Here is a 27,098-nt window from a genome sequence, read left to right on the forward strand (position 1 = left end):
ATCACTAATAAAAACATGTATCTATGTAGTTAGTTGACAGTAGAACAACTAATAAAGTGACAGAAGTTAGAGCTAAACAAAAATAGGAAAAAAATATAACAAAAGATTCGCCAATTCACTAAAGGTAAGCAAAGCTGTTTAAACTAGAAATGACTAAATAAAGCCCTTAACCAAACATTGTTCTGTTTTGTAATCCAAATAAAGAATTTCAACTGAATACAATGATTTTGTGTGTGTGTGTGTGTGTGTGTGCGTGTGTGTGTGTGTGTGTGTGTGTGTGCGTGTGCGTGTATGCGTGTGTGTGTGTGTGTGTGCTTTTAGCATCAAACACTCACAGGTTCTCAGTATGTGTGCGTTCGGCACTCTTCTACAAATTCACAATAAAGAGTAACCCACTATCTTTGAACAGCATCAACGAGTGGCACAGAAAGGCAGTTGCACCTTTGTTATCTCGCAGGGTGAAATTCAGGTTGCCGGCGACGGTTGCATCCAGGGCGAAATTAAAGCGATGTCCGTCCAGAGGTTCGTCCTTGTCCACCGCACTGATGGTCTGAATCACCTGAGGGAGAGAGGAACAAGAAAAAAAACACAGACGTTTCAGATCAGTTAGCTGGGTGATCTTTATCCTATCTCACAGTCCAATTTGCTGTGAACTGAAGCTGCAAACTGCTTAATGGGTTCATGGAGTCAGAGGATGCTCAAACCCTTCCTCAGTGCATCACTTAGGAGTGCATTACAGCATCATGTATTTGACCAAAGAATTTCCTCTTATGTTAGACAGATATAACCTGGGTAAATATGAAAAGCAGTTTCCAAATGAGGTTTTGGCCCCCTCTGAAAACACAACCCCGCCACTTACACATTAAAAAAAAAAAAAAAACTCCAGCAAAATGGGCGAAGCAAAGGGGGCGTGGCCAAGTGCAGGGATGGCTGTTGTCAGGACGACAGGAGCTAACTTATAAACTCTGTCGCCACTTTCTACACCCCGTTGCTACTTTTTTTAAATCTAAAATCCAACTGCTGACAAATCTGTCAACTTTCTTTTCTGTCATGTTGGAGATTTTTACAGCGCTGCTGCAACCCGGTTCTGTCCTGAGCGAGTGCTGCCATGAGCTCATTCCACTTCCAAACCACTGCAGACAGTCTGACACAGTCACCAGCCTGCAGAATACCCGTCGCCAGCGCATCACACATTTGTAAAGCTGGGTAATGCTGCTGATCAATATTTGCTGTGGCCACACTCACTATTCCAACTCCTGACTCGCCACCGGGTGGGGCTGTGTGTCGGAGCTCAGAGAATAAACTTTAAAATACTTCAGTTGGTGTACAAAACAGTGAATGGCTTCGTACCAAAATACATAAGAAATCGGATGTCATATCCGTCTTTCTGACCACTCAGACGTTCTGGTTCTGGTCTATTCTGAATCTCCAGAACCAGAGCCAAACATGGGGAAGCAGCAGGCAGGAATTATACTCATCTAATCTGGAACAAACTTCTAGAAAAATGCATAAAGTCTGAAACACTGAGTTTCTTTACATATAGGCTAAACACACACCTGTTTAGAGTGGCCTTTGATTGATAATAACTGGAACATTAATCAATATATTTGATATATGTTTGCTTGACAATTTTGATTATGGCATTTGAAAAAAAAATGCAATTTTTATTAGTTGTTTCATAATTGGTTACTGTATTGTATTGATGGTGTGAAACATGGTAACAAACTTCACTTGACTTCAACATGTGACATGAAGCCAAGTGAAGTTTATTTTAAACTATAAGAGAATTCAGCTACTTAGAAACCATTCGACCTAAAGAGGATAGAAATGTGACAGTTTTAAGCACACTATTGGAGAATTAAGCAAATTTACATGGAAATGTCAAAATTTGCAAAGAAAACAAAATATACTACCCTAAATAACAAATTTAGCCAAATCCCTGATGATGGCTGTTATATCAATAGTAGCACAGACAATCATCAGATTTATGAGAGTTATTAGTTCAAATTAGGAAAAAATGTTGATTTGGATATATTTTATTCCTTTAATAAATCATACTATCTTGCAAAAACTGCTTTTAATATTTCCTCAGATTATGTTTGATAATAATTATCTAAAACATTTACATGTGGAAAAATAAAACAAACATTTTTTTTTTCAAAGTACTGTACATCTGGTCTTTTCCGCTATGACAAATTTAAACACATCGAGTGACAAATCCTGTTTGAAGGGCCGAGCGACCGAGTGAGTGGATTAGAGAAAACCAACCTAATTCCTATTGATGTAGAAGGTTTGTTTTATAGCTATTGGCATGGGCTCTGTGTCATTTGTTCCCTGTAGTACAGTAAGTGCTTATTTGGCAAGAGTTTAGCAACCTCTCAGGGGTAAAAATGTTTTCTTTTAGGAAGTCATTTCTCCAAAGCAAATCATTTCGAAGAGATTATTTTCTCTGTCCCAACTGTTGGCCTTTAGCACATTTCAAGTTTTTACAGTAAACATTGTACCATAGGTGATTTAAAAGGATGACATACAAGCATCTCTATCCTATGTGAAAGGAAAAACTGGCTGTCGAGATTAAAATGTTTTCATCAATAGGCTATAAAACAGTTTATTACTGCTGTAAAAGTTGAGTATTTTATCGTGGCGCTTCGCGAGGAGTCACTTATCTTTGGAGGCAGCTGAAAGTGACAAGGAGCTGCAATGTTTGCCTGGTAAACATGGACACTTCGAAGCAACGTTGAAGATGGTGCACGGTGTGACATGTAAATGAGATGCTGTAGAAACTTAGGAATGCTTCGGGGATTTTCTCTCCTTGAACCGAGTGCCAGAAGAGCCACCAAACAGGGCCAAGTTCGATTAACTGCTTCACATCTCAAAACACGATTCAGTACGAAGACAATCATCAGCTTTTCCAGGAATCTAATATGAGATGGTATGGCTTAATTTCATTCCAGGATACAAATGTATTCATTCATTCAAATCAGTCTGAATCTTTGGAAATTACCTATACATTATAATTTTGTCCAGAGGTACTTCTATTCTGTACCCCTGAGAAAAGACTATAAAACATCAATATGTGTCGTTAATTTTTCACTACTGTTTTCCTACATAATGAAGAGAAAAAGCCAGAGAACTTTATATTGGACTTCACTCAGAATTTGGTTCTCATTTCTGTTTTGACCAAATGTTTCTTATAAAAAAATAAAAAAAAAACCCCGACAGATTAGGACTCTTGATTAAAACAAAATAATTTTAAACAACCTGTTCCTTGGAGTCACAAAACGATCTTATCTGACACAGTAGACAACAAAAACATGTAGATAAGCACATTTACAATTGTAAAATTAAAACTAAAATCCATTTAATCCAGGCATACAGACAGATTTAAAGTTATTTACATGCATTCCAATCTAATAATAACACAAATCTGTATCCCTCTGATGTAAAGCGTACTGAATGCTGAAGAAGGGAACACGGCAAGGACCAAACTACAACTGACGTGTCTTTACCCATTTTGATTTCTTGCCTTTCATAACAGTTGATTGACTTTTTAAAAATCTTTAATCAAAACTGATTCCCAAGGCTTCTTTTTGTTTTGTTTTTTGTTTTTTTTTGGCAAATCCATTTAGTCGATCTTAGAACAAAGCCGCGTCTGTGTTTGCAATTAGCAAGAGAAAGAAACTCCAGCTCTCACAGGGAAAGTTGACAACACACACAATCCTCTTATTCTAATATCCTGAGCAGCATCGGATCTGCTGGCCTTGAGCGCCGCATGAAAAATAAATACAATGTCAGCTCAGTCCGTTGCGTGTCGTGACACTAATGCTGTCCAAAATAAATGTGTACGCTGTGCAGCCAGGCATGTTTACTTCATTATTTGGAATGAAAATGACTCACGATAAGAACTGCTTTCGCTCGAGGCGTTGCAAGACAAGAATTCATATCTGTGAGTGAAACAAGTAGACGCCGTTTGTTTTGGCCCTTTTTGTTCCGCTTCTGAACCTCGGACTAAGAGAAAGCCTTTCCTGCCTTTATTATGCAACAGAGCTCAAAATTATAAAGATCGGAGGAAGTATTGCTAAATAATCCAATTTATCCACACCCAGCAGCATGTGCCATAATTATTATTTTATTCATACAAACAGACTCTCTAGAAATCGAGTTATCGCTTAAAAAATTGAGCAGCCAGTTGAAGGAAAACAGGGAGAAAAAGAGCTGAATGAGTAGATCCTATACATGAGAGGAACATCACACACCAACATGCCATATGGACGATTAATGATAGCCACTGGGACGGTCATCAAAGTTGGAGTTACTGTGGCAATGTTCACATAAATTTACATCAAGCCTCCTGAGTCTTTTGTAGCAGATCTAGGAACTCAACCCAGTGACAGCTAACACCCATGGATGTGATCCAAGAGATTTTTTAGAAGCAATTCACACATGATTATCACATCTTCCAGCCCCAAACAGCTTTTTTTGTCTAACACGAGGACAAAAATAAGGAGCGGGGGACTAGAAGGGCGAGGAGGAAGAGAAAAATGAAAGTCAATGATCCATCAGGGCAGAGACATGGATTATCAGTTGTCAGCTGTGATTAAATGCTGCTGGTTACAAGCTGTCAGGTATTAAGTATTCGTGTAGGTGGCAAACAAAATCATGCCAATTATTAAAACTGGCAGCGAGGGAGGGAAAAAAAACAAAAGTTAAAACACACCGCCTTGCAAAAGTATTTGTACCCCTTAAAGCACAAACTTCAAATGTTTCTTATTAGGACCTAATATGACAGACCAATGTAAAGTAGTACAAAGATATGAACAGTAAAGCCGCACAGTTTTGCGTTTTGTTTTTAAGCAAATACAAATCTGAAAAGTGTGGCCAGCATTTGTATTTAGTTCCCCTGGCTTGAAATTTTCTGTCTACATCTGGCTGACAATTTAGGGTTATTCACCCGTTGAAAGGTGAACGTTCAACCAACTGATGTCTGTTGCAGCTTCTAACATGTTCCATTGGTCCATCCATCCTTTCATCCATCCATCCGTTCATCCATCCATCCTTTCATCCATCCATCTGTTCATCCATCCATCATCAGTTTAATTTTGAATAGAGTTGAGGAGGCAGCAGAGAAGTTCAGACTTACTTTTACTAGCTGAAGAGACCATGTTTCATTGGGGGGAGTGGGTTGTGTGTTCAAGTTGGTGAACTTGAAAAAATTGCTCATGTACTCTTGCAACTTCAGAATGTAACGATTTTCCACTGTTCACTTCTGTGCCCTCCTTCACATGGCCCTGAACGTTGCTGTTTAATTATTTTTTATGTGATGTAAACTGCATCTGGAATATTGATGAAAATAACATTTTATTACTATGTAAGTAGCAAAAATGTCAAAAAAATAAAAAAGTTTAATTAATTTTGCATCCCTCTAGTTACTCTCCCTGCAAATGAAAACAGAATTTATATTGAAAATAAATTACAGATGATTTCTGTTTTATTAGGTCACATCTGGAAGCAGTAGCTTGCAGAGGATTTTAATTAGGGGCAATAAAGAGTAACGAACACAACTGTACACCACACTTCAGATTTTTAGTTGCAAAAAAAATGATTGAAAACGTGTTATTTTTCTTCCACAACAATCATGCGCCACGTTGTGTTGGTTTAGCACATAAAAATACACTGAAGTTTCTGGTTGTCGCAACGGATAATGGGAAAAAGCAACAGGGGTGTGAATACTTTTTGCGTGGCTCCGTCATTGGCTGCTCAACGGAAAGCTAACAGGAAAGTGCAGCCGTCTGTTTTTACAGTTCAGTTCTGCAGAGCTGGGGGAATTTACACAGAGCGGAGATGAGAAAAAGGTTATCATCTGCGGCTCAGGAACATTTGGAATATTTGTATAAACAGACAGAAGTGATGTTTGTGTCGGCGTCAGATCAGCGACAGGCAGAGGCAGCGATCCAGCACCCAAACATGCAGCGTATGCGAGCTCGGCCGCGTATCACCAAAGCTGCCATTGATCCCGGAAACATAATAACTCTCATGCCTCTCACTCTGTTATGGAAATTTCAGATCTGATAGAAAGCTGTTCTTGTAGTTCTTAACGCCGACAATGAATCCTATACACCATGTGAACCCTTTGATGTCCTTTGAATATCGCAGGTGGATTCTGAGCTTATCTCAGGAAAGGTTTCCATTTCTCAACGCTGAGGGGAAAGGGACTGTAAATCATCCCTAAATCAAACACTTTGTAATGTATAATGCCTTTCATTAGCGCGGCTCTTGATGGAAGGCGTTCCTGCAAAACCTTTGGTGGGGAATCCTCTAATGGGTTGAGTGGGAGATAGGAGGAGAGAGGCACGGCTTTAGACATAAATTCTCTCCTAGAGACATTAACGGCGGCAGCCGACTGGTGCCTGTCGCAAAGCTCGGCCGAAGAGGCCGATGAATCACAGAATTAAAGGTTTCTTGAGTTTATGCTTGGCTGCGTGTCAGATCAAAAAAAGATACAGAGGGGAAAGTTATGCAGCTATTTCTCACTTTGGAGCAGGATTCAGAGAACTTGTTTAGAACAGATACCCACTCGCCACTTTATCTAGCACACCTTGTTAGGACTGGGTTAGTCGTCCTTTTGGCTTCAAAACTGGCTCATTTCTTAGAGGCCCGCATTTCATTAGGCTTCAAACCTTCCTAAGAGACTTCTTTCCACATTGACTTACAAGCATCGTACAGTTGCTGCCAATTTTTTTGGTTGCACATTCATAACGCTAATCTTCCCATACACTGCACTCAAATAATCATTCCTCAATTCTTACTAAGGGGTCCAAATAGGGCAGAGAAAATATTTTCCATGTCATTATACCACCGCTACCATTGACACAAGGCAAGATGGATCGATGTATTCATATCGATTACATCCAATTCTGAGCCAACCATTTTAATGTGAAAGCTGAAATGGGGAATCATTGGATGAGGCAATGTTTCTCCAACCATTGCCAACTTTGGCGAGCATGTTTAAAATGTAGCCCCAGTTTCTGATCCTAGCTACTTATTGTTTATTGTCTCTTTCTCTAACCATTCTCCACAGACTCCAGAAATCGCTGTGTTAAACAGTTGCATTAAAGCAGGCACGTAGCTTTTAAAGAACATGTAGAGACTGTAAAAACTTTTTCTTTTTTTTAACGTTAGAGTGAAATTGTTGAGTTTAGCGAGCCTTGACGAGTACCCAAATGTGTGGACCCAAGAATAAGAACTTTAATAATATAATAACAAAGGAACCCGGAGGCAGCAGAAGATGAGGGAGAATCCAGCAAAGAGCAATGAAAATCCATGAGCTTAAATACAGGGCAGTGTGATTGCAGACAAGAGGTGGGTGGTTGATTATTCACAAGGTGCAACCGGGTGAAAAGGCAAAAGGTAAACTGAGAGGAGATGAATAATCACACACCGGAGCCCTGTTTCAGAAAGCGGGCTTAACAAACTCTGAATAGAAAGAAGATACTCTGAATGAACCTGTTTGACTCTGTGATACGCTGAATTTTCAATTTCAAAACAATATAATCAGTCAGGTAACTCAACTCTGAGTCCTGTTCGTTCTGAGTGAAGTGTGAGCGTGAATATATAAGAAGTCCTGAACAATTAGCTACTATATCAACTACATTTGTGTTAATTAACTGTATTTAATGTGAAATAGGATGGTGTCTAATCTAGAATAATAACAAGCTATAAGAAAAACAGCCGTCACAAAACATCTACATAGGCTGTACAGTAAAAGATTCAAACCCAAAGTGAATGAAAAGAAATGACACCTATTTTAGGACATACTGACAAACTTAGATTAATTCAATTAGAGGCGCAGTTTAGCCAGGCGACAATAACAACAGGACTAATGCAATGTAAACACGTTTTGAGCAGGTGAAAAAGTTTGCGATATAATACAAAACTTAAAACAATCTTCTTTGTAAAGGAGCAGTGAATGTGACCGCCATGCAGCTAATTATGTTTTGAAACTCAAAGACGAATAGATAATAATTGAATTCTCAATCATTATTGTGATATTAACTACATTACAACATTGTTATACCTGCAATTCTGTGGGGCTCTTTTATTAGTCATGTTGGTTTGTGACGAAGGAGCATCACAAAAGATCAGGCAGTGATCAGAAACTGAACCTGAAATGGGGTTAAACGCTGCTAATTTTTACTAAACGGGCAGTAACTGTTTATGCGACTAGCGTTTTGTTTTTGTATTTACACATTTACTCTTCTATTTAGTTATATTTGTGTGGCTCTAAAGTTAAAGTTTCGGTCTGGCCTTTTTAAAACTTCCCTCTCCGGAGCAGTTTTTCGATTCCTCGTGCGTGCTGCCACCCAGTGATGAAGCCGAGCCTTCATAGGTGAAATCCTCACTGTTCTCTCAGCATTTACTCGCAGTAATTCCACAAAGACCATCCTGCCTAGTAAAACGTCTCTTTTTTTATTTTCTCACCAGCATGCAGTTCAAACAGTCCGGCTTTAACTCCCCCACCCCTAACCACCCACCCACCCACCCAGTTTACTTACAAACGCCCCTAAAGTGTGTAAAGTGAACCACAAAGACCACAATCCCCTGCAACTCTGACACAAAGCGTCGTGCGTTCCTTTGAGTCTGGCGTTTTGAAAACGTGGCCTGTTTAATGACGGAAGTAATGTCGACTAATTTAGCGTGGCTGGAGTGACAAATTGCAATCTCAGTGATAACAAGCGCTTATCGCACATTTTATTTTTCCATTCTCCACACGCGGCAAATAAACACTACATTTTTGATTTCCCCTCCCCTCTCCCCTCTCTAAAGTCTGCAGTGCTGCTATGAGCGTCAGACTGAAAGTGTAATTATCCGATTCTGAGCAGGGTGTGACTGGCTCTGCCGTCTAAGAGCCTTTCCCTTTAAGCTACCTTAAAACCCCGTTCGCAGATGAGTCACACAATAAGATCAAGCCAGCCACTTCAAAGTTGAACTAAGAGTATAAATAAGCATCACAAGAAATAGGTGGCACTCGTTGCCATGGTGACGTGACAGCTGTCACCAGGGGTTGTGTTGACGAAGGAGGAGGTGGGCATGCTGTTTTCGCACCACCTCGCTCACTCCCTCGACGCGCCGCTTCCCACGACATCAACGCCCCAAACATCACCCACACATGACGCCCGTACCTCCTCGGACCCACCGGTTGGCAGCGCCCACTCACTTTCTGCACCCTAATGAGGGGACACACTCTCAGAGGGAAAACATAAATTGCACTTGGGATCAATATATGGAGTTCTGCAAATGACATCTGTCAATAGCTTCAATTATTTTCCCCTCCGTGAGCTCCTCTCATTTTCACACCAACTCAGTCATTTGCTCAGACTCGGCTTGTTACAAGCGCGCGTCTGTTGACTTGATCCCGACAAGCCAAAGCTGTCGGGGATAAGTCATCTTCTGGAGAGATCTGATATTAAATTTTGCTTCTTCTTTTTATAGAACAGACGCCACGCTTCTGCTCGCTAATGTTTTCCTTGCTCCTTGCGCCGTGGCATATCTGTTTTCCGGAGTGACGCGACACCTCTAAAAAACTGATAATCTGAATTGGTGACCAGAGGTGTGAAGACGTTTTTCTGTACCGACAGTCAAGGCTTTGCTGTAATTAAGGAATGAGCAGAAAAGGTAGATTTAATCAGAGGAAGGAGGTGGAAAAAGGTATTTGACAATAGTGTTTACAGTGTGAAATGAAGGGCCTGATGAGGACTTACCTGGGACCCAATTGTGCTACATACAACATCCTTACAAATTTCCTCATATGTCATTACTGTAAGAGAAAGTTGTCAGACTTTTTGAAACCAACTGAGCGGCAGTGACAACTTTGTTGTTTCATGGTCGATTTTGTCAAAGAAAACTCCAATAACTCTGGGAAACTCTTTAGAAGGAATTGAAACTATAGAAACGGTACGAGTTAAACTTTAGTGGATTCAAAGTTTCGTTACACTTTCATACCAGTAACCAGCCTGTGCCCTGAGACCTGCACTCAAAGGCCAAAATGATCAATACCCCTGAGGTCAAATTAGTTTTATCCAACCAGAAAGTTTATGATTTGATAATGAGATAAAAAATAAAAAAAAAATGATACATGCAAGATCAAGAGTCAAGTTGGGAGTCTAGCCGAGCCACTCCAATGACATTAATATTGCTTCCAGGCAGAAATAAAAAGATGTTAATATGATTAAAATATTAATTTAAATATTAATATGCCAAGAGTAGAACATGGCATGTAAACTATATTCCTGCATGTGAATTGGAATCTTGTACATGCATGCAATTTTTACTTTCATAAGTAGTATATTCCCTTCAGTTAACACAGACATAAAAAATGCTAACTTTATAAATATGTGAACAAAAGGATGAGACACACAGGCCAAAACAGGAAGTAGATGAACAGAGGACTCTGACCACTCCATCAGAAACGGCTAAAAAAAAGTGGCATAGCAATTTTGAAAAATGTGAAAAGAAACTGGTTTTTATCTGCAGAAATCGGGCAGTTTGGTACAATCAAGACACAGATCCTCTAATAAACTCCACAAAGAGTTGAGCTGTAAAAAGGAAAACTGAACAAGTCCAGCTTAACCTTGTGCACAACGGTAATTAAAATGTCAAATAGTAACTTGGTGCAATCTTGCTGAGGGACACCACTAAACACGTATATAAAACTCACATCTTCGCATCATTTTTGACTAAGCTCCCTGTGGGAAGCTGCAAGCAGGCTGGGGACAGCAGAATCCCAGATCCACTCATGTGTGTAATGATTACAATGAAGTGATTGTACAATGTGAATCCAGCCCCCCTCCCCTTCGTCCCCACCGCAATCCACAGTGCCTCGGCCCCTTCCACCCCCATCATGATATCAATTTATATTATGGCAGAAGACAGACGCACCAATGAACTGTAACAAGTGGCATCTCTGGAGAGAGCCAGTGCCACGAGACTGCCTTAATTAGGCCTGAAAAATGGCAGGTTGTTCCACCGCAGAACTGCCTGTTAATCTGAGCTACAGAGCTGCAGAGTCAACTCTGGCCCTCACTGGCAAATGTAATTATTTCATCTTTGCTGTGGCTCTAAATAACCTAATGGGCGTGACAACCCGTGGGCAGCTTGCGATATTTATTCATTTGTTTTTATTTATTTTATTTTTTTCATAAAGCTTTTACAGGTTGGCAAGCCCATTTAGTGCGTCCGACGTGTTCACATCGACATCCACACATACAGGAGCATTTTCATTAATTAGGAATCAGGGAGCTGGTGGAGCGCGTATCAGACAGGTAATGAGTCCACCCAGTCTGTTTGGTAACAGGCAGCAGACGCCTCGTTGTAATTCAAACTGTGTTTTCACATTCAAATGTCAGCCCTTCTCCTTCCCTTTGCTCTGTATGTGTTTTTTTTTGGGGGTGTAAATTTCATCATGAAATTTCCATCCTCCCTGCCTTCATTATGCAGTCGGAAGGTGGGATCCCACCGGTGCGCCGCGGTGTTGCCCGCCAGAAGGTTGTGTTTGAATGGGAAGAAACTGTTAACAGTGAGAGATGAAAACAAAAAAAAACAAAAACAAGCACTTCTTGTCTGCGGCTGTGATTCGTCTTCACAACAAAAAGGGTGAAGCAGGTTAAGAGGCTTGCTGTACAGCTGTAATTGTTGCCGTCTAAAACAGCACCGCCCTGCACACTCGCAGGCAACTCGGTAAGGACGTGTGAAAAGCTGCTAAAATGTAAAATCTAAAAACAAAAAAAAACATTAATTTCACCGCATTTATTCAGTCAGTATTACAGATCATACAATACATTGTCTTCTGACCCTGTGCTCTACTCTACAAGCAACTTCAGATCATAAAACCGCCCAGAGACTTGCATAGCAGACACCAGGCAAGACGGATACATCAGCTCATCCGCTGCCCTTCCTACCATAAGAAGCCATTGCTCTGGAACAGAACAAATCTGGATTCATCAGACCACATGACCTTTTTCCACTGCTCCAAAGTTCAATCTTTACGCTCCATAGCCATTTTGAAGCCACCTTTTCTTCTTCTACCCCACTGATAAATGGTTTTCTTCAGGCTACGCAGCTGTTAAGTCCCAACACAGCGAGCTCTCTATGAAATGATTTTGTTAGGAGAGGCTCCTATTTGCACAGCTAAACATTATTGGCTGTTTTACAGTTGATTTTCCTGGAAGTGATTTCGCCGTATTTATTAAATAATCTTGAAATAGCTTTCGGGGCGTGCACCAGACAATTCAGACCTGATTTCAAAGGTTCCAACATTGTCCTAAGTTATTTAATGGTGCGATGTAGATCAGTATTCTGACCTTGTTAGAACTGATTTGAAAATGTTGCGCTCCTCTGCTTGGTTGTTAAAGTGAAGTTGTGAAGTTGTTTTCAAACATGAGCAGTCATTAAATAAAAAAGGAGTTATATTGTGTATTCTACCTATCTAGGGATTAGCTATGTCTGCTTATACTAATTTATTTATTGACAAAAAGAAAATCTAACCAATTCTCCAGTCAGTTCTACACTTTTCATGTCTTTTTTCCCTCTTTCTTTCTTTCTTTTCTTTTTTTTACTTTTGGAACATAATAAAATCCAATTAATTTAGAAGTTGCTGACAGAACCATGACTTTTGTATAGACATATCCCTACTGATACCTAATCTAGTCCAGATTTTCTTGCATGTTAGAATACTTGAAACATTTCCTTCCAGAAAACAGGAGACATTTGTAATTTCTTATGACTTTCAGGCTTTTAAAAACTGATGCAATATCTAGATACAGCATGAAAAATCAATTGCGGTTTCACCTAAACACTGTTTCATTTGTCGGATATTTGTTTGCTAAAGTATATTTCAGCTCCAAACAGCAGTTGTTTTTGCGGAATAATTTTGAACATATCTTGGCAGAATTTGAATGCATCACATCAATTCACAGGGTGGACAAACTCACAGGCTGAAGCTTCTCGCTTCTCAGAGGAGCCGGTGGCTGCACCGAGGGGAGGTGGCAGCTCAGCTATCATAGGGGTTAGGTAAGCAATCTGTCGGCTCGAACTGAGTAATTACAGATCTGGTACACCTTTTTCCTCCTGATGATGCTGTCATATGCAATGGCGGTCCCTGTGTCCTGGAGGCTGATACCATTGTTGACATATTACTTTGGTTAAGTTTCTCTGCTGTCATTTTTGAGGTGAACGTGAAAGAATTGCACCGAGTTGAGATTCTGACTGTAAAAGTCTGTGTTCTGCACGTACTGTGACTAAACTCTGATATAAATCTCAGTTCAGTTGGGTTATAAAATATCATGGCTTGCAAATCAACTAAAACATCTTGAACTTCTCCATAGTTTGTAATGTTTCAAATGTTACATTTGCTTATGCAGAATTGCTTTATTTACACTGAATTAGATTAATTAGGTGATGTTTTTAAGAGAAATTGTTTATATGGATTCATTTAAGGGTATCTGACTAAAGGGAACTAAATATATTTGCCCACCAAGTATTTCAGAATATTACTTGTAAAAGAAAAAAAAAACAATCATTTCTTTTCTACTTGACAATTATCTGCTTGTATTTCGCACAAAATCCCAACTATATTCAGTAAGGTTTGTGGTTGTAACATGACAAAATGTCCTCCTATGCGAGCTTTCATTTTTTTCTATTTTAAGTTTCACACTGAGATTTTCATTAAAACAAATAATATAAACACAAAATGCCTGAACACTTGGAGCCTGCCAGGCTGTGTGACTTCTTTACAGTAAAACAATACTGCGGTCAGAAATTATGCCAAAAAAAACATATCCAGAATGAAATATTGTCTTTCATTTTTCCAAACAAACTCATTTACCTTTTTTTGCACAGCCACCATGAGCCCAATGATAAAAGAACTACGACACATGAATGTAAATAGCACATTTAAAATGGCCTAATAGCCATTTCTTATAAAAATGCATCATTCTGATCAATTGTACGTATTCAGGCATACACGCTTTCTTTAGCCTTTGCCTCTGATTGTATTTTCCAAATGCCAAGAGCTGAAAAATGACCGCCACAAACACACAAGTCATTCAGCAACAATGGGGCCAAATGTGGAGGCGGGAAATGCAATGCATGGACACAGTTTACTTCCCCCTTTATCTTTTTTAGATGCAAAAATTGCATTGGATTTCATAGCACAATACTAAGATAAACCTTCTGCTCTTGTTCACGACAGGCTTATTATCAAACTATTATAAAACACCACTCCAGCCTCCCATAAAATGACATTCAAGTGTGCAAAAAACACCACAGGCTAACTCTAGAGCAGTGGCAAGAAAGTGAATGAGAGAAAGTTCTCTAATGAACAGCAACTCCTACAATTCCTATTAAATCTTGAAGTTGTGTCTCCTACTAATGATGCTGTCCACCTGGCGTAACCCTGAGCTGCAAAACAGATACAGTTTGAGCACAATGCAGTTGTTTAGAGGGAGGGGAGAGTTTTAATGGCTGTGAGGCTCAGCAGGCTGTCTTTGTATGTCAAACTTCAAGGGAGTTTACAGAGAGAGAGAGGGAAAGAAAAGAAGAAAGGATGCCAGACCGACAACAGAGATGTCTCTGGGTCTTACCTGCCCTGGCATTGAGTTTTCACACAGGAGCGTTTCGTAGTCTATTGCAAAGACCGGGGCGTTATCATTTACGTCCAACACCGTGATCAGAGTGATGCCTTTCCCAATCTGGTTTGGATCCACTGGGGAAAAAATACAAAGGAAAAGGAACGAGTCCAGGTTCACATATTTCTGCAAAATTCGTTTTTAATTCTGCTTTTCCTGGACCTTGACGTTCTTGGCTGTATTACTGAGTTTTTTTTTTTGTTTGGTTTTTTTGTTATTTTCTGATACTTCATACTTAATCGCAGTAAGCATTCACTAAATGAAACAGTATTTCTTTTTTTGTTTTGTTTGGTTTCTTGTCCTATTGATCACCATGATAGCCAGGTAAGGCTAAGCCAGCAGTGTAGCAGAAGTATGACATACTCCCATACAGTGGCAATATTTCTAATGTATATTTGAGAGTATGAACTTCCTAATTATGCATTGGCATGAAAAAATGCAAGGATATATTGATTTTGCATGAATTTCCATGATTGTGAAGTTAGAAAAAACTGGAGGAACTGTCTGGTTAGCACACTGACATACGTTTATGTTAGCTAAGATTAGCATTTGAAAGAAATGTTAGCATATAGTCTGCTAGTATCACTGTAGCTAGAATTAGTTGGTGTCAACCAACATGCAGGCTTTAGCCAAAATACTGATGATACAATATTTGCTAACTTTAGTATTTTCAGTTAAATATAGCATATAAACTGCTAGTTGTACATAGTATTATTTAATTTTCAATAGGATGCAAGTTATAAGAAGCAAGTGAATATATAAGCTGCTAAAAGCATAGTAGATAATAATTTTTACGTCTTCATGACCAAATATGTTCCCGTCGACTCATTTCTATAAGCTGACTCGAGAAACAAAAACAAATTAACGTTTTTGAAAGGGTCTTAACCCTTGTGTCTAGAAATGGGGTCCAACCGACCCCACACACGTAAAACCTGTATCATTTGCCTCAGTCCTCTATGTTTGCCTCAGTCCTCTATGTTTGCCTCAGTCCTCTATGTTTGCCTCAGTCCTCTATGTTTGCCTCAGTCCTCTATGTTTGCCTCAGTCCTCTATGTTTGCCTCAGTCCTCTATGTTTGCCTCAGTCCTCTATGTTTGCCTCAGTCCTCTATGTTTGCCTCAGTCCTTGCACACACAAGGGTTAATGTCTACATGTAAGTAAGATTTAGTTACCAAGGAATTACCTTGAACTCAAAAAACCCTCCAATGTGGGTGATTTCAAATCATCCTGCAAAGAAGAGTCGACTTCTTCCAAAGTCTGCCGTTTTTTGTACTTCTACAAATCTTGGGAATACATAAAAAAAAATAAAAATACACAAATGTTCATGGTACCGCACTGCAAGCTTCAAGCTACTTCAAAGAGGCGGCGTTGTTAACCCGTCTGCTGTCGATCGGCTGTGAGCGATTAGCCTCAGTAAAGGCTTGTTGTCGGGGAAAGCCATGTGCGTGAACCATCCTCCACAGTGGGCTTCACGGCTCTGTCTGCTTGACACACACTGATGGCCAAATGGCTGCGTCTGAGTGCGAGACGATGATTTAGTGTGGCGTCGCCATGATGCCGGCCAGCGATGATGGGCTGACATTCGGGGCGACTCATTTGATGGTGATAAAAAGGGCGCGCAGAGCCTCGGGCCACAGACTTGTTGTCATTGGCGTGGACTGGACGGAGCGCAGGGCGGATGAAATGTGAGTGACTCCGGCTCGAGTGCCCAGCAAGCCTCCACTGAAGCATACTTGCTCTCTTTTTTAGCTACATAGAACGCATTTACTATTAATAATGTCAGAAGGCAGCGGAGGGCAGGGAATATCAGCGGCAATCCTCCAAATCAAAGATGTTTTTGAGCTGAAAACGGCGCGTGAGTATCACTGTGTGTCAGAAGTCAGTACCTCACGCATGAGGGACTGTTGTGACATTTCATATGGCTATTATTATATCCTGCCTTCTCTCTTGTGCTATATCAGGCGACACTTCTGAAATCAACCAAGAAGTACATCTGTGTGCCATGAGACGTAAATAAGAAAAACAGCTTTGAAGAGGGGAAGCATAAAAGGTTTGGAAAATATAAAAAAAATAAATAAATAAACCGAGCAGTCTTTATACAACAGTCACTTTTAAGATAGGAAAACAGAAGAAGTGCAGTGCTGACAGGCTGCTAGTCTTCTTTAACTTATACTGGTGTGACGCAGCTGTCTGAAGTGCTCAGTGGGTTGCGTGCTGATGATAGTTGGCCACTGTGTTAGCGTAATGTCAGTAAAATGATGGGACTGCAAAGCAAAGAGGGGGGGGAAAAAAAGGTGTTCACGTCCTTGTAGCATTGACAGATGAACAAAAAAAAAAAAAAAAAGGCATGCAGCACTTCTTCACATCGCATTAACATTGTTCACCCGTGGGTGAGACGGTCTGCCCTTAGTCAGCATCTCGTCCCCACGGCTCAGGGAGACATGGAGGTCAGAGTGACCGTCCTGCGTGTAAATTAACATTCCCTGACAGCCGTGCGTCAACCCCGTGACTATGTGCTGTAATTTCCCCTGTACTGCAGACTAATGGGCATTAGGAAGTCTGAGAGGAGCGACAATTTTTTACTGACAGGCTAAATGACACTTCTCTAAACCCTGGGGGGCATTTTTGTAGAAAGAGAAAATGGACAGAATCTTAAGTAAGTACATGGTGTAATAAATTGACAGGCACATTTGAAGAGACTCTCTTCAAGAGAGGTAGGAAAATATGAAGAAAAAAAAGACAGGGCAGTTCACTGCTGCCATTTTTCTGTTAGCATTAAAGATACCCTAAAGCTGATATTTTGATATTTTAAAAAATATAGTCGTGTGAGAAAAATACAACACTCTACAACAACATATGTGTTTTTCTTACATATTTATGAACAGTGATTATAAATTGTCAAGAAAATAAGACAAAAAAAAAAGTCTGGATAATACCTTCAGTTTAAAATGCAAAAAAAAGGGTATTTTTTTCTGAAGCAGAATGAATTTGGATAGCTCCACACGCCTAGAAGCCCAGAACCACACGCAGGTGTATCTCATATGAATGTGGTGCACATAATGAGAGCATGGCTACTCGGCATTTTGTTTGGCCTGTTCAAATCCCACACATTCAGCTTGCTGTGATCTTGACGGTTGAACTGCGGTGAGAATGAAACAGCTGTTTGAGGGCTTTAGAAAAAAGCTTGTTGCAGCTTGTCAGTGTGGTAAAGAGTTCTCTAAAGATTTTTAAAATAAGCTACTCCATCACATGGAAAATGGCCTAACCTAAAAGCAGACTGTATGGCACTAAATGAAGTCTTCAAAAACCCTAAATCACATGACCTACTTGGCTCACTTGTTGCGATGAAGGTGAATCCCTCTACCATGAGAAAGACGCCGCGCAATTTTAGCTTTGATATGAGGCGTGTGTTAAGGAAACTTTGCTTTCTTTTAAAGGTCAGACTGAAGTCTGCCAGGGAGAACAATGATGTTCTCTGTACTACACAAACCAACAGAAGAAGCTGTTGCTCTGACTGTGTGTACTCTGTTCTTCATATCATTGATTTTACTACCAGCTCAAAGCTTCTATGTTTAGCTGTGTTTCTCCCTGTACTGTGGCTGCTGAAGGAGATACTGCTTCAACTGATTTTATTGTTTCATTACATGGAAACTACACAAACTACAGTGATTCTCTGTTTTTTTTTTTTTTGTTTTTTTTTTGTGTGTGTGTGTGTATCTGCTCTGTCTTCTCAAATCCCATGTCACCCACAATGAGACACATTGTCCTTGGATAGAAAACTTTTTTTTAGCATTGAAACAATAAACTGCCTGCCTCTGTATTGTTTTTAAACTACAATCAAAACTGTCTTTATAACAGTCACTGTATTAAATGGTTTTACAATGTCTTAAAAAGTCTTACATTTATTTTTTTTATTTAAAAAAAGAAATATATACAGGTCAATTTTTCATACTGTTTTAAAATACAGTGATTTTTATTTAATCCTGTACCTCAACTATAGTAATAACTAATCTTTACTATAAATAAAAGTTGAATGAAATTCTGCATTTGTAACTCAGTGGAACTGAATTTTCTGATTAACCTTTTCATTTCCTGTCCCTTTCTGGAAGGGCCCTCGCACAGATTCAGCCATAACTGCAAGAACAATTACTTGAAAAATACTATTACTTAACAGCAGTTACTTAATGATTTGACTAACGGTGGAGAATTTGAACAAATATGCTGTATTTCTCACTATCTCAATGCGGTCGACTTACAGCTCTCGATGGCTAAAATGGTGAGATTGTGGACGGAGTTGGCTTCTCGGTCCAGAGACTTAGCTGTGCTGATGATCCCGCTCAAAGCGTCAACGTTGAAAAAACGCTCCAAGTCGGTGTTCCTGTCAATGGAGTACCTAGGCACAGAAACTCATCTATATTACACGTGATACACTGCTAAAAAATGAGATTAACTTGTATCGATTTGACATTAAAGTATAGTAGTTTCTTTTACCTGAAGGAAAACATTGTTCTGTCCTTTTTCATCTGTTTGTGCGGAATTAAAATAATAAGCTCCATACTTACCTCCTTGTATTGATTTTAAACTTCATGAAATATTTTTTTTTCTTCCCAATTGCTCTCTAAATGTCACAGATAATGTCACCTTTTTCTGGAACTTATAGGATGACACAAAGGTCTATTAAAGTTTGATAAAAGTGAAGACGGTCCCTCAACACACAACACTTACTGAGTCCTTTCAACACTAAAAGAAAATTACAGCTTCAATTAGCCTACATCCAAGGGATATTATTGCAGTGTAATTCCACTCTTGTGGTGGCATTAGTTCCACAGTAATTTTAATTTCAACAGATGTAGAGAAATATATTGCTGATTCTGATAACAGTCACGGGGGCAAAAAAAGGCAATTTACAGCTACAATGGAGCAGTAATTAGATTTTCTGATTAAGATTACTAACAATCCTAACAGACCAAGCATGAATACCATACAATATTCATTCAATTAGAGCAGAAGGGCGGCGGGTGGGGTGAGGGGCATCTCGAGAGTGACACTGCAAAGATTGACAATGTGAGTGCTTGTTTGGAGTCGTAAATGCCACTGCGCAAGTGTCGGGCCTTGACCCTCCTGCAGGAATGCCCTTCTCTTGTTCAAGATGGCATTTTATATTTGCAAATGCAGCACTCCTTGGCCCGCCCACCATCTGCTGCTGTCTTTGTGACAGCCAGATTGGGGACTTTCAAGGCTCTGTGGAGTCTGTGTTTGTAGATAATATTGAGAAGCAATTTGTTTGCATATTTGGGGTGCTGTTTACTTTTTTTTTCTTTTCCTCTACGCAAAACTCTGTAAACTAATTGCATAACTTAAAGTTGAAAGGAAGAGCAGTGTCTGGGTTTTTTTTTTTGTTTCCAATCAGATGTCTGGCCTATTGTTGCGTGGCGCAGCGGAGAAGCACGGCGTTTGTACCTGATGCCGCTGTTGGAGTTATCTGGATCGTGGGCAGAGACTCGACCGATCGAGGTGCCCACTCTGGCATCCTCAGAAACATTCAGTTTGGAAAGCGGCGTCGAAAAGATGGGCGGCTCGTTCACATCTGCCACGGCAACCTTCACTGAAGTTATGTCGCTAAATGGTCCGAGGCTCAAGAAATTGGAGTCAATGTTCCTGTTTGTGGCCTCGATTCTTAGAGCGAAGCCGCTTCTCGTCTCGAAATCTAGAGGCTGCGAGGAAAAAAAGGGACAAAAAAAAACAGAAAATGGGTCACATCAAGGTTTCTACACAGCTTTATTGTAAAAATTCCATGTCTTACCACATTTTCAGATGTTTTAGCCCATTTGTGGCAAATTTTGCTTAAGTAAATATATAAGACATGTTAAGCTTATGGGAAAAAAAATTAAGGTGTTAAATATTAAACCCGCAACATTCTCTAACTGGATGAAAAATGTAATAAAAAATAGAGAATGACTCCTGGAAGGATGGATAACAGACAGACAGACAGACAGATGGATGGATGGATGGATCTACTTTTTAAGGATTAAATCCTGGATGTTTATATATTTTTTCCATATTGTTTTCTTTTTGAATACTCATTGAGACCTGGAAGTTTCCCACAGATCAGAAATTTTCTTGACTCTGAATTAAGAATGCAGTAGCTACCTTTTATAAAAATGTGTTTTATACTTGTTGAAACTGTCACTATGTCCTGACAGTAGAATATGAGGCAGATAAGGGCGTGAGCTGCATGTACATGAGAATGATTGACAGTGCTAAGACATTCCTTCTTTCTCTAATTGGGAGAGACGTTTTTCTGCAGATGGCAGTAGGACCACTGGAAGGAGCCAGAGAGGCTTTTTTCTTCCTACTTTTTTGTTTGTCTCACATTCTACAGGCATGACATAGTGACAAGTTTAGCAAATATGTAAAAAAAAAAAAAATTAATCAAAATTACCTACAGCAGCTTTAATTTGGTTGTCAAACAAGAAAAGTGCCTTGAAATGTTTTTTAACACTGTTCTTTGCTGTACAAACATAAAATATCACCATTTTCTGTCAAGGATAAATGAACAGCTTGTGTGCAGATACGTTTATATTCATTTACCCAATCTGGTGATATTGATCACAACTAAGGTTGTGATCTCCAGCACTCCTAAAATTTAACACACTGTCAGACAAAGTGATTTGATGATAAATTGTAACGACTTTGTCCCACAAATGAACCAAAGGTGATTATAAAGAAAGGCACACAGGGTGGATGAACGCGAACAAAGATAAATGCTTTTGAAACAGTTTGTCTGGCTTATTAAACTCTCTGTGCAAAATGTAATATACTGAGCACGCGGATTTGACAGTTTCATTGTCAGAGACTCACTTCTGCCTGGTATTTGTCTGAGTTTTGGTATGAAACAAACAAAGGATCAAATTGGCCAGTCTGACAAGAACTGCTTGTGGGCAGCAATGGTTCTAGCTCTCTGACCAAGCAGAGGCAGCAATGAGCTGTCACATCCACGAGGCCGTTTCAAGACTGAAACCTGGGAATCTGACCCATGGAGTTATGATGTACTGTACTATTTATATATTACTAAACAGATACAGAAAAAAAAAACATTTTGTTATAAACAAAAAAAAAAAAAAAAAAAATCCTACTACAGTGAGGTGAAACATATGGTGTTAAATATTAGTGTTAAAATACTCTGTGCTCTATGACTGGAAACCTAACAGTAATAGGCTGAGGATGATTGTTGTCCATCGTTATTCATCAAAATAAGAACAAATAAAGTGAATGTAGAAAAATTTACTGGATAAAGTAATCCATTTAGAGACCTAAAATGTAAGATGATAATAATTATCACCTTTTAGGATCCTAAAATGTTTAGTCATTGTTTTAATTAGAATTTATTGAGCTCAAATGCAAGAACTCCTTTTCAATTAATAATGCATTACTTATTTGATCACATTTATTTCAATATAGAGGCCATATATGTCTTCTTGCCGCTTCTTGTCAGACAGGCAGAAAGATCCTGGACTATTTAATTTAACAACCCAGACCATCAAACTACCACCACCATGTTTAACTACTGTACTTTTTTTTTTCTAAACTGCTGTTTTTTTTAATTAATGGGGCACACACACACGCAAACTTTCAAAAATTTCCACTATTGTCTCTCTAGTTCACAACATATTTTCCAAAACGTATTGGCATTTGTGATAATTTTTCTTTCATTTTTTAAAATTTGACTATTTTAATAAAAATGTTGGTTGCTTATTTTAAGCGAATACAATTCACGCTTAAAACATTGTTTAGCAACTTTTGTGTAATCCCCATCTCACAAAAATGTGGTATTTTTACTTAATATCATACTCTGGGAATCGCATACTGACAAGTAAAATCCACAAAATATATATATTTTTTTTTGTCAAAAAAAAAAAAAAAAAAAAACTTCTAAAAGCTATGTATCTGCTACGGCCATACATAGAAAACTGACAGTTTTTTATTTTGTGAAAATATGTCTATTTTCCAAACTCTACCTTTTGCAGGATAATAACCCCCTCTTGTGTGTCCTCGTCTGTTGTTATATTGAACATGCCGGGCCCGTCACCGTCCATGATCCTGTAGTCCATTTCCGCGTTGGAGCCGATATCAGCGTCTGCCGCTTTGATTCTGGCCACCACAGATTGCACTGGTAGCGACTCCAGCACTGTGTACTGATAGCTTTCTGCAAAGGGAAGGACAGGAGTGGCTGTTTGTAATGGATGTGCTTATTTTTTTGTAACCAGCACGCTTGCGTTAGACTAACAAGCAGGGGCAGTGACACATCAATCTCGGTTTTCACTCCAATTTGTGGTAAAGTCAGCAAGGAAGAAAAAAAAGGGAAATTATGCTATTAAAATAGCAAGACCGACTTTAGTTCACAGTGTTCAAGAAGTTTCACATTTAAAAGAATGAACGTGGCAAAATTTAAAATTTCTCCTCATAGAGGCCGTCCCGGCTTTGATAAATTTTAGAAAATTGTTTATGGTCTGTTGATTGATTAGAGAATAACCCGCCTTCATACTTATGCAATGCTATTTTGTCCCTTCTACTTCCAAACAAACATTTCATACCTGTGTACTTCAGTCGTTGTTCTTAGTTTATTTTTCATTGCATTTCAGCTTTGTAAGGAATCATGGATATTATTTTAGAAACTTTGAATTGCCCTCTGTTGACAATTATTTCTGTTACTAATTATCATTTGGGCCAGTTGATTCTTATCAATAAATTAGTTTTGAATAATAATAATAATAATAATAATAATAATAATAATAATAATAATAATAATAATAATAATCTGACAAATGTATAAATATTAGCATTGTGCTGCAGTAGCAGATTCAAAAATCCACTGTAGCTCCTAAAACTGTGAACCACTGGGTCAGTTTGACTGTTTTCAGGCAGAGAAGCAAAAAAATATATATAGCTGGAATTGAATCTGCACATTTTTCTAAAAAGATTAGCACTGGCAATGCAGCACAGCTTGGAACCACAGGAAATTAGAAAAAAAAGCCAAACCTTCATAACTTTTTCAGGACTTTAAGATCTGAATGATTTGATGATTTGTTTACATGTTTACTGTTTTTGGGAACACAGAGAAGAGGAGAGAAACAAAAATACAATTTACCTGAAGTGAATTCATTTGTTTATAATAAAGAGGCTGAGAAAGCCTTGAACTGAATGGTAGAATTTTGTAGAAAAGACAGCAAAGAAGGCAAAAAATAAATAAATAAATAAATAAATAAATAAATAAATAAATAAATAAATAAATAAAAAATGTATCCCATTTGAACTGCAAGACTAATTTCACTTCATAGTGTTCCACAAGTTTTACTTTTAGGAGAGTGGATGAAGCCAGATGAAAAATTTCTGCACTTTGAGGCTGTCCAGGCCAGAAGAAAGGAACAACAGGAGTCGCGTTTAAATCCCTTTGTTACATTTCACTGGATGAAATGTCCACTCAAGGATTCTATTACTCCAAAAAAAACTCTCCATTGTGTTCTCCACGCTATTGTTTGACCCCCTGAATTTAAAGTACTCCTACAAGAATAAAGAAGGGAATCATATTCATAATCATAATCTCCCCAATCACCAAGCCAGAGCTCATTACCAGACCTTTCTGTGTTCCTCAGTGTCTCCCTCAGCCACAGTCTAAATGCTAATCTGCCTGACATTGTTTGCCACCATGTAATCTTTATAATGGCTTTTTAATTTGCCATGGAATAGCAGCTCTTTAAAAGCCCCCCAAAAATACTTTTCTCCCATCCTATTACCCTTGCACCCACCTCCTACTCTTCCCCGTCCCGAGCCTTTTCCCCACATAGCATCAGCTAAGCAGTGCTCCTGGATTCAATCTGCTCTGAAGCCCTGTAATGGCATATCGATTCTGACCCATGACCCTGTGAGCACAACAGCAGGAGCAAAACCCCCCAGAATTCTTCTAAAGTCTCTTTCTTCTCAGTGTGACAGCGCTGGGTTAAAACGACACTGATGACTTGTCGCGCAAACTTGAATCTCTCTTTCACCCCGGGGACCGGCAAATTGACTCGGCTTCACGGCAGTCCAGTGGTGACTGCGCTCCAGCCGGACCAGCGGTCGGGCTATCACCAGTAAACCGATTGCCGGTGCTTCGGGATTATCATGAGAAGCACTGCATGCCTTTGAATCGTAAAGCTTTTCCTGGAAGCCATTAGCAGCCTGTGCAAAGGGCTGACAAAATGAAAGAAAAAGGAAAAAAAAAAAAAAGAGAAACCTGATTGATCTTGGTGTCCAATGCAAAAGGAATGACTGTCTTTGATGAAGAATGAAGCTGGGAGGTGCAGCGTTTATAGACAGACTGTTTTCTTAATTTTTTTAGGAAAAGTCCAAGTTCTTGCTGAAAATATAAACGTAAGGTTGTAATTTTCAGGTTTTCAGCTATTCATAACTGTTTAATTTTCTGTTTTTGCAATCTTAAACTCTTAAATAAAATCCAGAGGAACCATTTTCCGTTAGAGTTCACAGAGTGATACAAATCTTTTTGTATACGGTTTCACGGCAGTCCAGTGGTGGCTGCGCTCCAGCCGGACCAGCAAATGGCTTAAAGGTCTGTTAGAGAGCATCAGTTGTTGAGCGATTCATTGTGAGGTTAAATTCTTAAACAACACCCCAATCTTTGGAGATCTTACAGAGCAGATTTCAGTTCATCATCTGAAAGCAATTCAAGCATAGTTCAACTCCAACTACACCAAGAGATGGCCTTCTGCCAAAACCCAGACATATCCATGAGTTAGAATGACCTAGTCAAAGTCCAGACATACAGCTAATTGAAAATCTGTTGATTGATATCTATAGATGCATTTACATTCAATTTAACTACGAAAGACCCTTTTCGCAATCAACTGGCAAAAATTTTAGTCTACATGCCCAAAGCTTGAAGAGAAGCCCCAATTCCTGTTAAATTAAGTTCTACAAAATTAAAGTTAAAAAGACAGATCGTATTTCTCCTACTTTAGCTTATTTTCATTGACTCCTTAGAGTTTAAGATTCTTCTTTTCACATATAATCAGCTCCATCATTATTTTTATTAATAAGAAGTTATACGTCAGCGATTTCATTATTCCGCATGTTCCTAACAGAACACTTTGCTCTCAGACTGAAGGTTTGCTGTAACATGGCAAAGTGTGAGAAGAGGTATTAATTTTGAAAAATCAACTTCATTCATTTTCTGTGAAACTTCGTTAAACCAAAACTGACAGGAAAAGACTTGCTGCTTTTCTTTATTAAAAAGTAATATAGAAAAAAGTCATTTTTAAAGCGGTTTCTTTCATCCGTGTGAAAAAAAAAAATCCCAGTTATTTTTACTATGTTGATCGAGTGCCCTTATTCGCTTCTCTTAGTTCAAGTGGTCTTGCAGTGATAGTACATCTTAAGAGCTGCATTCAACCTAGAGATCAAAACCAGTGGAAAAAAAAAGAAGAAAAAGAAAAAGATGTGGAGGTTTTAGTCTGATTGCTAAGTAGCTGCTGAACATGTAAAAACTCAATCAGCTCTGTGGAGGCAGTCAGAAAGAAAGGTCTCTTACTGTGAGCGAACCGAGGTGGGTTGTCGTTGACATCGGTGAGAGTGACCGTGACAGAGGTGGTGCCGGAGAGGCCGCCCATTTGGCCCACCATGTCTTTGGCCTGAATGACCAGCACATACTGGTCTTTCGTCTCCCGGTCCATGTTGGGTAAAGCTGTCCTTATGACACCTGCAAAGTGAGTGAGAGAGAGAGAGAGAGAGAGAGAGAGAGAGAGAGAGAGAGAGAGAGAGAGAGAGAGAGAGAGAGAGAGAGAGAGAGAGAGAGAAGATGGTGATGATAAGAGTGGCAAACTTTTGTTTTTCTCAAATCTCATCTCGGTATTCTTCTATGATTAGTGAGGGATCCATCCTTTATGGAACATTTAAAGTGAGTTATAATCAATTTGAACATCATCAAAATATTCCATTCATTAAAATAGGAAACTTGTACATAGCTTACATAGTATTATTGCAAGTTTGTTCATTTTGTAAAATAGAATATTATTTAAGATCAATATCAATTGTTTTTCTTTCAGAAACGCTGCTCAGCTCATTCTTTCCTGTGTCAGCTGTCCAACAGTCATTTACACCTTACACAATGAAGATTAGCTACAAAAAGTAATCACTAAGTGCTGCATCCTAGCATATTAATGGAAAGTTGAGTGGAAGAAAAGCGTGGTATAAAAAGATGTGAAACTAAAAGGGTTCAACCCTCCATTACAGATGAGAGGACTATAAGCTTGGATATTATTTTTTTTTACTTATGGGTTCATTAGTTTGGATACCTTTGTCTGATATTGGTCTGAATGACTAGGCTAGTACTTGAATTGGTTTGAGGACCTGAAATATTTAGGCA

At 39.0% G+C, this 27,098-nt stretch overlaps 2 protein-coding genes across 2 annotated transcripts; both read right to left on the reverse strand.

The window, feature by feature from the left end:
- Nucleotides 1-304: 304 nt before the first annotated feature.
- Nucleotides 305-20,427, reverse strand: LOC106912742 (cadherin-7; the record flags this gene model as incomplete). The annotated part of the gene is made up of 4 exons (XM_088001649.1): nt 305-559; nt 14,637-14,758; nt 18,937-19,073; nt 20,141-20,427. Coding segments are annotated over 4 exons (738 nt in total), but the record flags the coding sequence as incomplete, so codon positions are not given.
- A 266-nt stretch (nt 20,428-20,693) lies between these two features.
- LOC148153434 (cadherin-7-like) lies at nt 20,694-26,517 on the reverse strand. Its single transcript, XM_088001198.1, has 2 exons — nt 26,265-26,517; nt 20,694-22,886 (listed from the first exon to the last, which is right to left on the reverse strand). Exons 1-2 carry the CDS (start codon nt 26,404-26,406, stop codon nt 22,681-22,683), a joined length of 348 nt encoding a protein of 115 aa, XP_087857324.1. The 5' UTR covers nt 26,407-26,517; the 3' UTR covers nt 20,694-22,680.
- Nucleotides 26,518-27,098: the final 581 nt, after the last annotated feature.

The sequence above is a fragment of the Poecilia mexicana genome, unplaced genomic scaffold (genome assembly GCF_051168715.1).
Source record: "Poecilia mexicana isolate PSO_F unplaced genomic scaffold, ASM5116871v1 scaffold_20, whole genome shotgun sequence".
In the NCBI taxonomy this organism is placed as follows: domain Eukaryota; kingdom Metazoa; phylum Chordata; class Actinopteri; order Cyprinodontiformes; family Poeciliidae; genus Poecilia; species Poecilia mexicana.